Genomic DNA, 12,153 nt, shown 5'->3' on the forward strand with positions numbered 1-12,153 from the left:
CAGGGTAGAAGGCAGAAAGTGAAAAATGAATCACTAAACATATATTTTTTTTTCCAGAGCTCAGATGAAACACAGGTTATAAAGGCACTACCTGTGCAACAGCAAAGTCTCACTTCTGCTAAGAGTGCTAGTAAGGAACCGTCAAACACAACACAGAGGTGCAGAACTCCCACCTGGAAGGGAAAATTCCCAGTCTATCTAGCCCTTGACTCTGCTATGGCCATGAAAGCAACCGGCTCAAAGAAATACCTCCAGCTGCTCCTTTTTCAGGTTGCTCTTCTAGGGCCTGTCTTCTGTGGGAAGATACTGGTTTGGCCAACAGAAGGCAGCCACTGGCTGAACATGAATGTAATGGTACAGGAGCTCATCCGCCGTGGGCACAGTTTTACCATCCTGGTACCCAACGTGACCCTCTTCATTGAACCCAAGCCTAAGACTACGGAGAAGTTTGAGATATATAATGTGCCCTATGAGAAAGATTTACCTGAGACCCTGATTAATGAAATAGTAGATCTATGGCTCAACAACAGGCCAACCATCTTGACCTTCTGGCAGTTTTACAAGGAGCTGGGAAGACTGTCCGTAAACTGGCAGAAGATGAACAAGATGATGTGCGACGCAGTGCTGACCAACCAGGAGCTGATGGCTCGTCTGCAGGGCTCTGGCTTTGACCTGCTGCTGTCAGACGCAGTGACCCCCTGTGGGGAACTCCTGGCTCTCAAGCTGGGCATTCCCTTTGTCTACTCGCTACGTTTCTCCCCAGCCTTCACTCTGGAAAGACACTGTGGCAAGATCCCTGCCCCACCATCCTACACGCCTGCAGCCCTGTCTGAGCTCACTGACCGCATGTCTTTTGGGGAGAGAGTAAAAAACTTTGTGTCTTACCACCTGCAAGACTATGTTTTCCGGAGCTACTGGGGACATTGGGATTCCTACTACAGCAAGGTCTTAGGTAAGCTTTCTGGTACTTCACTTCTCATTATACAGTCTGTCCTTGCGATCTGCAGAGCTAGGAACCCACCAGGGTAACAACGTCAAGAGAAGGGTCAGCAAGAGTTTGTCACTGTGTCCCTAAAAAGACCGGAACCACAAGCAGTCAGGTTGCTGTGCTGCTATGCCATTGCATAGAGACAGGATCAGGGTCATTCCAATTGATGGATTTGACTTTTGTCATAATTGTAGTGTGGAGTTCGATATGACTTCCACACCGTACAGGGCGCTCAGCAAGGGTGACTGCTAGCAAAGAAAGCAGCCAAGATCAGAGCCATCTTCCGCATCCAGAGGACCATAACAAGGAGGGGAGAGCTGGTGAATTACAAGCCAGCCCTGTCACTCAGTAGCGATATTTAAGTGCATTGTGGCTTTGTAATAGAAACTTCACTTATGTCACTGGTCATATAGAACCAATTCTCTCTGCACAAAATAAGTTTTATTTAGAACATACCCCCCTACCCACAAAGCAAACAGAAAACAGAAAACAACAAACCTTTCTCTGCAGGCTTTTCTTCTTTTCTTTTGAGTGATCAGGTAGAAAAACATGTGTATTATTAATCACATGTCATTTCTACTACCTTCCCACTGAGCTCTTCAAAAAGACCTCTTGCAAATCTCTCAGGGTTCAATTGCCTGCAAATACCTGCGTGATGCAAGACTCCACAAGTACACCAAGCTGGTGTCATGTGTACAGTACATGAGGTATCAGTTTGGCTCCTCACAGTCCAGCTGTTTCCATGACCCACATTTTTGTCCCAGAAAGGGTGTCTAGACAGCATGGAAACTATATCAAAAGCCTTGGATGACAACATTAGGAAACCATTGTGTAACAGCACTGGGCAGAAACCCTGTAATAATGATTTTTTGTACATAAAAGAGAACATACAGTATTTCTTAACTGCACATCAGGAGGGACCATATAAATTAAACTGTTTGATGGATTTTCTTGTTCAATTTATATTGCATAATTGGCTCTTCATGGCAGGCAGGAAGCCTGCACTATCCCCTCCTGGTCTCCCACGGTGCTCTGTAAGAGTCAAGTTCACATGAGGACAGTCTTACTCTGATATTGGAGTAATTTGCTATGTAGTTTCATGCATTTGAGATGCAACTCTTGGGCTGCAGCCCCGGATCAACCCTTTAAGTGTGCTCTAAAGGAATGCTTAGTGGCTTTATAAAAGCAAAAATTGCCCACATAGTCAGTGAACATCTCTGCTGCCCACCCAGCTGTGTTTCAAAGAGCCAGAAGAATGAAAAAATCACCTCTTCTACCAAACAAGTAACACAGAACCTGTAGTTAGATGGGCAGGAGAGATGGGATTACCAATAGGATACAAACCTTGCTGGACTGAGCCCCCCAGGGCTGAAGACTCTCTGCTGCTCCAGAGGAATCACATCTTCCAGCTTCAGCAAGCTGTTTACTACCAGAGGGTGCCAGCTGGTGCCAGTCCCCTTTTTTGTGCCCTAGGAAAACATGACATTAAACATGCTATTATCCAGTACAGGATTTCACGCCGCCTATCTTTGGCTCCCTGCCCTTGGGATCAAGGCAGTGTCATGCACGCCCAGCCCACTTCAGGAGTGCCACTGCTCCCGGTGAAGGAAGGCCACAGAGGCATTGCCACACAGGGCAGGCTATGGCAGGGAAGGAGGCGGCAGCGCTGGTGCTGCTGGCCGTGTTGGGCTGGGGGTCCGGGGGGAAGGTGTTGGTCTGGCCAGCTGACAACAGCCACTGGCTGAACATGGAGCACATACTACAGGAGCTGGTGGCCCGGGGCCACGAGGTGACCGTGCTGCTGCCTTCATGCTTCCTCATCATCAATCCCACCAAGCCCTCACCCTTCCAGTTTGAGGTGATTGAGGTGCCAATCACCAAAAAGGAGATGACTGACTTAATGGATAAACTGCTTTATTTTTTTTTTTATGAGGAGAGAGGGCTGCCTATCTGGAAAAGTAGTTACAAGATGGTTCAAATGCTATTGCAGATGAAGAACATAACCAAAACCATTTGTGATGGAGTTGTGAAGAATGAGGCCTTGATGGAAAGACTGAGGGCATCTGCCTTCGACCTCCTTTTGGCAGACCCACTATTGCCCAGTGGGGAGCTGGTTGCTGAGAAGCTGGGTATCCCCTTTGTGTATACGTTCCGGTTCTCCATGGGCAACACGGTGGAGCGGCTCTGTGGAACACTCCCATCACCTCCTTCCTACGTACCAACCACCCTAACCAGCCTAACAGATAAGATGACCTTCTGGCAAAGACTAAAAAACAACCTCGGCTACGCTCTGCAAGATTTTGTATTTCATTACATTCTCTGGGCAAACTGGGATCAATACTACAGTGAAGTTTTAGGTAAGACTGCTCTCTTTCCAGAAATTACATCTGCTGTGCACACAAGAGTAAATACCCAGAGATGAGAGGTTAAGGCACAAATCAGGAGCAAGACAGTCCCAAATTCACTCTCCTTCCTTTAAAATTCCTGCATCAAGTCAATCAATGCAGGCAAGTACAAACATTGCCTGTTAATCCTGATATGCTACAGTGGTAGAGCTAAGTCTGTACAAGTACTTCCAAGATATGTAAATAACACTGCTAAAGCACTTGAAACAGGGCTCATTAGTCATATTCATAGATGAATCATGACAAACACTAAGAACAGTAAAATACTACATATCCAACAAACACTAGTACTTTTTCTCCCATAGCACACTTCTTATCTGCTACCTTGTCTCAAAATTAGAGATAATATCCTTCTCTGGAACTTTAAAAATCTGGGAGATTAGATGAGCCCCAATTCACAGTGATAAAAGGCCCTCTGCAGAGACATGGTTCTTTGCTTTTCTGAAAGTGTCTGAAAAACGATTACAGTTATATTTCTTTGTAAGTGGTTTTTAATTAAAAAAAATAATTGTATAATTGTTTTTCCATTTTTGCTTAGGTGATGCTTCAAAGGAAATAGGCCAGACATATGCATTGCTAGGGTGGAGATAAAATGGGTATTTCAATATGAGACTTTAAAGTGTTTTGATTTATATTTCACTAGTAAGGGTAATTCTGCTGAGAGAGCTAAGTTGTCAAGGTATCCTACTCTTAGAATACCTAGCTGTGCCTTTGTGTTGCTTATCATATTATGATGACAGAGATTAGAAAGTCTTGCACTGGTTGAAGCAAGGTTTGATGTCTGTTGTGTAAGCCCCAGAGCTGTTTCAATCTTGTGGTGTTTTTCTTTTTTTATTGTGAACTCCAGAGTTTAGCATTTAAGGCTCCATGTGAAATACCCGTTTTGTTAGCTAGCATGAGCTGCATGATGGATTTGTGCTGAAAAGAGTATCGATACCACAGGCTGAGCAGTGCTTACAGAGTGCCAAGGCCTTTTCTGCCTCTTAGCCCACCCCACCAGCGAGGGGGCTGGAGATGTACAAGAAGCTGGGAGTGAACACAGCTGGGACGGCTGACCCCAACTCACCCAAGGGATACCCCAGCCCATAATGATATTGTGCTCAGCAAAATAAAAGATATGGGGGAGAGGTTTGTCAGGCTGCTGTTTCTCAGGGACTCACTGGGCATTGACTGGTAGTGAGCAACTGTTCTTTTTGCATCACTTGCTTTTCTTGCTATTTCCCACCCCCCCCTTTTCTTTTTAAGTTGTCTTAGTCTCAATCCACGAGTTTTTTAACTTTTGCCCTTCCTTTTCTCCTCCTACTGTGGGAGATTCAGAGGCTCTGTGGTGCCTAGCTGCCTGTTAAGATTAAACCACAGCACAGGGAAAAGGCTTCTAGTCTTCACATGCTGCAAAATACACTTTGCGGTGAGCAGATAGGAGCTGCTGAAATTTTGAGATCAGCTGTGGCTCTGCAGGACATTCCAGAACGGGATTTGCTGCTTGCCCAGCCCTCCCATGAGTGCTCTTTTGTGTTACGACATTCCCTCTTGCCACGTTTGCCAATCTCGTCACGTTTGCCAGTCTAGCCACCAAACAAATGCCACTTTTAACTGGTTGGCTCTAAAACATTTGCACAGTGGCACTGTGAACTGCTTCCAGTTCAGTCACACCAGAGCTGGACGTGGAATGCTGAGATTAATGTTGGGGTTAAAGTTCCCCTGGCTGCTCTGGGCCTACACATGCTGCTGCAGCACTGTTTTTTGTGGGAGGGTGGTGGTCTGGCCCACTGATGCCAGTCACTGGATCAATGTGAAAGTGCTTCTGCAAGAGCTCGTTCTCCGGGGTCATGAAGTGACTGTGCTGGTACCCTCAAGCAATCTGCTCATCAACTACCAGGACACCTCCTCCCCTTTCACTTTTGAGGTCCTGCAAGTCCCCTTTAGCCAGGAGACCCTGGATGCCTCCATGGACGACTTCCTCAATTTCTGGATGAATGAAGCCTCTAATCTCTTCCCCTGGGAGATCATGTGGACAATGAAAGAGCAACTGGACGTCTTTACCAATATGTCAAAGCAGACCTGTGACACCTTGGTGAAGAACTCTCACCTGATAGCAAAGCTGCAGCAGGCCAAGTTCGATGTTCTGATTGCTGACCCCCTGTCTATAGGTGGGGAGCTTGTAGCAGAAATCCTACAGATCCCTTTCGTCTACAGCTTCCGCTTCTCTGACGGGAATGTGGTAGAGCGGCTGTGCGGTGGACTCCCGTCCCCACCTTCCTATGTGCCTGCCAGCACAATGGGGCTGACACACCAGATGTCATTTACGGAAAGACTACAGAACTTCCTCTTTTACATTTTCACGGATTTATTTTTCATGAAGTTTTGGCGAGATGAATGGGATGGGTACTACAGTAATGTCTTAGGTAAGGCAGATGTTGAGTGGTTTCTTTTCTGGCATAGGTTGTGACTTTTGAATGCTTTGGGACTACCATGCTCTTGTCTCAAAATACTCTTTCTCTTTCTCTGCCAGCAGAGGTGGCAGTCCTGAAGTATCTTGCAACTCTGCATAGTGCAGGATGCTGAGTGTGAGTTCAGATTCTCAACAATAAATGCTGTCACCTTTCCCTTTCATCCACCATTCAGAGTTTGTAATAGTCTCCTTAACTACATACACATCTGAAAATTTTGCTCCAGCATAGTACAACTCAGGCATGATTCAACATTTAACAGAGTTCCTTTCAGTTCAACGGACTTTGAATCTTGTCCAGGGTATCTAAGTTTAGGCAGATAACGAGTAAACAGCAAACACAAGGGCATCTCTTCTTTTGCTGTCCAATCTTTTCCTGCACTTGCAAAGAATGCCTTTGTGCTCTGAAAACTAGTCCCTCTTCCCTAGATCTTTAAATACCACATAAAGATGTAATTACATCTTTATATCACTCCACTTGTAATGAAAACTTGATTTACATTCCAGCAACCTTAAAACTGACTCACTGCTCTTTAATTTAAATATAAATAAAAAATTACTGGTGTAGATTATTATACTGATCAAGTCGTGCAAGAAGATGTCCTATGGATAATTTTTATCTTGCTCCTTATTTAGGTTGATTCCTGCTTGCATTAGGCTTCTAAACCCTTTTACTCCCCAGTTTCACTTTGTGGAGAAAATACTGCAAAGAAAACTTGCATCATGTACCTAAGAATATATATTTCTCCAAATGGTAAACTATAAAACATCAGATTATCATTAGATTTTTTTTTTTTTCAGATGGATTTCTAGAAATATTGAATTTTACATAAAATGACACTAAAAGTATCTATGGAGTTGGCCAATTTTTCCCACTGTGTGTCAGAAGCAGCTGACCCAGTCCTCAAGAATACTAGAGATGTCTGTACCTGTGTTTCATTGTTATCTGAGCAGCTGCTAAATGAGTCACCATTTGAAAAATGCTACAGAACTTCGTTAAAAAACTTTCCTCCTCCCCGATAGGTGTTCATCGCTTTGTGATTAATTTTTTATTTGGAACTTAATTTTCTGTGATTGTTCTCTTTCTCAAGTGTTCTCTGTGTTTTTACAACAAGCTCAGGTAATAATTCAGCACTACAAGAATTACTCTTCTATATCAGATACTAAATGCTTCTCGCTTGTATTTCTCTAAAGTAATCATGAAGGTTCAAAATCCTTTTAAGGATTGTACCTTGTGCTCATGGCCACCTGCTACAGCTGAGCACAGGACAGGGCAAAGAATAGATCCAGATTTGTTGATGTTTTCATTTTATGCATGGTTTGATAAACTACGCTGATTGGGAGTGCCAAAAGACAAAGGTAAGGCTCCTGTTTCACAATCCAGAGCAAACAATGTCACTCCTGTGCATGTTGTCAACCTCTTGTACCTTGCCCACAGGAAGGCCCACAACCCTGTGTGAGACGATGGGGAAAGCAGAGATTTGGTTAATCAGAACATACTGGGATTTCGAATTTCCACGCCCTTTCCTGCCCAACTTTGAGTTTGTTGGAGGACTTCATTGCCAGCCTGCAAAACCATTACCGAAGGTATCCCAACCTAGTTTTTCTGTTGGCAGGTTTGTTACAATGACTGTTTCTCTCCCAGACAACCACGCAAGCCCTGTCCTGGGAAAACTCATTCTCATATACCATCCACCCATACTTGTCCAAATGGAGGGCTGGTTTACAGCCTGCTGTCTTAAAAGAGGATAGCTGATGTCAGCACAGAGTAATACAGTGTTTTAGGAAAAAATAGGTGCTACCTCAGGGAACTTAAATGTTGTATTTAATCCTAAGACACAGACTTGCAGCCCATAATAACACTGAAATACTTGATGCCAGAAGGCATCAAGTGACAAGACAAATTCGTTATGTAAAACAGGGTTAAAACTTGCAGAAATAGATGAGTGATAAGCACTTTTTCTATTGTACCTTAGTTTAAGAAAGCTTAAAGGGAGTAAAGCACTGAGCATCTCCAGTCTACGCTCTGCTGTGAATTACAGTATTCAGGTGGAATTTGAAACTCCCAAATACTGAAGATAACAACATGACAAGCTCTGGTGTAGATTATCATTCCTGTAGGAGCCTTGGAAGATATAGGCCATCTTCAGTGCATGTTGTCTATTAAAAGAAACCTTCTAACTCTCTTCCCAGTCCCCTGTAGCATGGGTTGAGCTTGAGGAAAATGGATAACCACTCTCTTTTGCATGTTACTGCTCCAGTTCACATGATACTAATAAAAGGAACAGGAAAACCTATTGGTCTGATTTGTAGAAAATGTTTTGAGCAATGTGGTGCATTGTAGGAAATGAGAACTGTTTGACTAGCAAAGTGACAGCATCAACTTGGTCAATCTGTGATCAGGATGCTGAAACACCCTCTCAGGTTTCAGCAGAGCTATGTAATACAAAGGACTTGTTCCAGGAAAATCCAGAACCATGACCATGCTAAGGAGAGTGTCACAGAGTACGTATTGCCTGCTCATGATAATGCCAGGATTCATTCCTGCTGCTTGATATGTATCCTGAAACTTGCTTTCAAAAAGACAAAGTATCTGTCACCTGTCTCAACTTGTCCTGCTCCTCATTTGGGAGAAACTGTTTTCCACAGGGCCAGGTCTGTCTTTGTCAAGCCCTTCTGTAAGGAGGGGCTCATATCACCATCATTTCCTTAATAAGATGAAAAGGTTATGCTCTCTATTCACAGAAATTTGTGTAATCTGCATTGTGTAATTACCCCTGGTATGTTTTCTGCCTCTCCTAGGAAATGGAAGAATTTGTTCAGAGCTCAGGGGAACACGGTGTCATCGTATTCAGTCTTGGGTCAATGGTCCACAGCCTAAGTGATGAAAAAAGTAATGTGATTGCCAAAGCCCTCAGCCAGCTTCCACAAAAGGTGAATTTCTTTTCAAGCCCCAAACAAGTTGCCTTGTTTTTTTCACTCCCTTTCATACTGGGAGTGGCCTGTTCTTTACCTGCATCCTTGCTGGATGTGATACAGCCAGGGCTCTCTCAGAGAGACAAGACTGCTAAGTTACTTCATGGACAGTTCTGGTGTTTCACCTCCTCTGAACCAAATGACATGGAGGTGTGTCTACAGGCCAAAATACAAAAATCACTCCATGCATTTTTTATAATTAGCACATAATAACCAATCAAAGAGTTTAACTGTGGCCAAAGCTATCTAAATTCTGGAAAAAGGTACAGGGGTTTGAGATAAAGCTCTAAATTACATGTACTAATACAGAAAGGCATATCACATGCAGCATGTTTATCTTATTCTTCCTTTGTTCAAGGTCCTCTGGCGGTACAAAGGGAAAAAACCAGAAACTCTGGGCTCCAACACCAGGATTTTTGACTGGATACCACAAAATGACCTGCTTGGTAAGACTGTTTCTATTTGGAATGGATTGCACACTTGGAAAACCTGTTTCCTTTTCTCTTTCCACAAGAATGGTTAATTCTAGCCAAAACCATGTAACGCTTGTGGACACACTTAGTTTCACAGTTTAAGCCACAGAGCTTTGCTCTTGGGAGCCTTTGTTTCCTAAAAGGCTCTGTCTTACAGAGCTTGGTGGCAGTTGTCTGAAGGGCTCAAAAGCACCCATAGGCAGGAGTAAATACCAAAGTAGAGATGTACTCTGGAGTTGGATTTGGCCGCTGAAGTTCATCTCCAGGACTCATTCTTCAAAATGCTTGACCTAAGCAAGGCTGAAGCACGGGGCTGTTCGGACCCTGATACCGTGTGAAAACTACAACTGCACAATAGCAGTAGGGCTGAGGTAACTGTGGGGTAGTCTGGAGGGACATGCTGATTCACATGTTCTCTTAAAGTAATTACAACTGTGTGAAAGCTACACATCCAAGCTCTGCTGATCCAGAGGTCGGCTGCTCCCTTCTCTAGCAGTGCATTGGCCCCTCTATGCTGTGTTCACATCCCAGTGAATGCAGCCTGCCACAGCTGCTGTAACACACCCTTCTCCTTCTCTGCTCCAGGCCATCCCTTGACAAAGGCCTTTATTACACACGGTGGGACAAATGGGCTGTATGAAGCCATCTACCACGGAATCCCAATGGTTGGGATTCCCATGTTTGCTGACCAGCACGACAACCTTGCTCACATGGTAGCAAAAGGAGCTGCAGTTCAGGTGGATTTCAACACAATGAAGTCACAGGACCTGGCTGATGCACTGAAGACAGTCATTTACAATTCCACGTGAGTTTTGTTCTTGCCTTACAGTAGGCTGAGGTTATTAAAATCCTGGGCAGCTAATGTGAGAAATTCTGCTGGCCCTTCTGGGAATGGAAAACACAGTATCTGAAGTTCAGATTTCAGATGAAAACCATATTTCCTTTCTGAGAATCAGCACTTCTCAAAAAGGAGAGATCAATAATTTGTTTTTCCTTATACCACATTTTATGAGTGCTTTGAGAACAATAGTTGTTGGAAAGTTCAGATGAGCTTTTGAGAGTTCTCTGCTAGTGTAAATCCTCTGGAGGACCTAATTCTAGTTTTATTAGGTCTTAGCTGCCTGTAGTCATAACAGTTTTTTCTCCTAGCCCTGACTTAGCAGTATTCTTAAGTTACTGTACCTATCAGTCAGGACTTCGAAGAGAAGGAAGCCCAGCAGCTGGGATCCCTTGCTAAGGATAAGACCACAGACAAAGGGATTGGAAAAATGCAGAAGTCCTCAATCTTTAGCAGCAACTCCCATCCAGTGTGAAGGACAGGTGTTCCTTCAAGTAAGAACCTGCAAATTTCTGAAGTAAATGGACCTCCATACTGATGGAGGTATCTAGTACATGAGGGAGTGAGCCACAGTGGAGGTGATCTGCAACAACGTGGATGGCAGCTGGTACATGAGCATGACACCATAGAGTATGGAATTCCCTTAGGTCAGTTGGGATCAGCTTTCCTTGCTGTGCCTCCTCCCAGTTCCTTGTGCAGCCCCAGCCTCCTCACTGGTGGGGTAGAGTGAAAGACAGAAAAGGCCTTGACTCTGTATAAGCTCAGCAGCAAGGAAAACATCGCTATTGTATCAATATTGCTTCCAGCACAAATACAAAAAACAGCCCATACCAGCTACTATGAAGAATGTTAACTATCCCAGCCTAAATCAGCACACTCTATTATACTGGAACAGAAATGCTGCAAATACTTCCATGTTGTTTTTTTTTTTTTTTTTTTTAAAGGAGTATCTGGAATAATTTTGAGTAACTTTTTTTTGCAAAATATTCGCTTTCTTTATTACTATTCTTAGCTCAATTTTATGCCTACAGGAATAAAATGGACCAGTTTCAAATATATTTAAATAAGACTGATGAAAGTAAAAGCAGGGCTGTCTACAATCCTCAAGAGGACTGCCAGGTGCTAAATGGTTCATTTCAGAAATAAGTGAAAAATCTCTTTGGTCTCTTTTTTTTTTTTAACCCCAGCTATAAGGAGAATGCTCTAAGGTTATCCAAGATACAGCATGACCAGCCTGTTAAGCCACTGGACAGAGCTGTCTTCTGGATTGAATTTGTCATGCGTCACAAAGGAGCAAAGCACTTGAGACCAGCTGCTCACCATCTCACCTGGTACCAGTACCACTCCCTGGATGTTCTGGCATTCTTGTTCGCCTGTACAGCCACTATTGTCTTCATTCTTTTCAAGTGCTGCTTATGTTGCTGTAGAAGATGTGGCAGGATTGCAAAGAAGAAGAAAGACTAGACACCTTGTTCCCATCAGCAGTTTTCTTCTCCTAGGCTGATTCAACAAGGCATTTATGCACATTCTTTGGTGAACAAGTTTATAGGGATATGCTTTAAGCTGGGCATACCATGAATGCACCACAGCAAAGCTGTTGTGGGGCAGAGCTGCTTGCTTAGCCAGTAAATTCCTTCTGGTCTAAAAAAAATTGAACTATAGTTGCTTTATCCCCTGGGACTATGTTAGCTGATCACACATGGTCCTTGCCACAGTAATTGTTGCTCTATGTTTTCAAGTATCTTAAATATTTTGGTATATTTCATAAATTCAGCCTTGCCCTGTGCGTCTACCACTAGGCTCCTTATCCTAACTCTGTCCTCTCCTCTAGTGTTATGCAGGCTTGATCACTGATTCACAACCAAAATACCTCCTCTCCTGTCAGAAAGACTCTCTCCAGACTGGAGAGTGAATCCAAGATCATGGGCTCCTAAAAAGCACCCATCTGAAGGGCCATGATCATAATATCTGGGAGCTGTGCAAGTGACAAATGCAGTGACTACTTGGGGGCTGAGGGGAGACTA

At 43.8% G+C, this 12,153-nt stretch overlaps 1 protein-coding gene across 2 annotated transcripts; it reads left to right on the forward strand.

Moving 5' to 3' along the window:
• Positions 1-216: 216 nt before the first annotated feature.
• On the forward strand, positions 217-11,593 carry LOC121348458 (UDP-glucuronosyltransferase 2A2-like). 2 transcript variants are annotated; one of them, XM_041428003.1, is made up of 6 exons: positions 217-952; positions 7,281-7,429; positions 8,645-8,776; positions 9,177-9,264; positions 9,877-10,096; positions 11,317-11,593. In XM_041428003.1, the coding sequence occupies exons 1-6, from the start codon at positions 217-219 to the stop codon at positions 11,591-11,593; spliced, it is 1,602 nt and encodes a 533-aa protein (XP_041283937.1). The 2 variants fall into 2 exon arrangements, with proteins under 2 accessions (XP_041283937.1, XP_041283938.1); XM_041428004.1 differs by lacking the exon at positions 217-952 and adding an exon at positions 5,075-5,798.
• Positions 11,594-12,153: the final 560 nt, after the last annotated feature.

This window comes from Onychostruthus taczanowskii, unplaced genomic scaffold (assembly GCF_017590055.1).
Source record: "Onychostruthus taczanowskii isolate IOZ18803 unplaced genomic scaffold, ASM1759005v1 scaffold12, whole genome shotgun sequence".
Classification (NCBI taxonomy): domain Eukaryota; kingdom Metazoa; phylum Chordata; class Aves; order Passeriformes; family Passeridae; genus Onychostruthus; species Onychostruthus taczanowskii.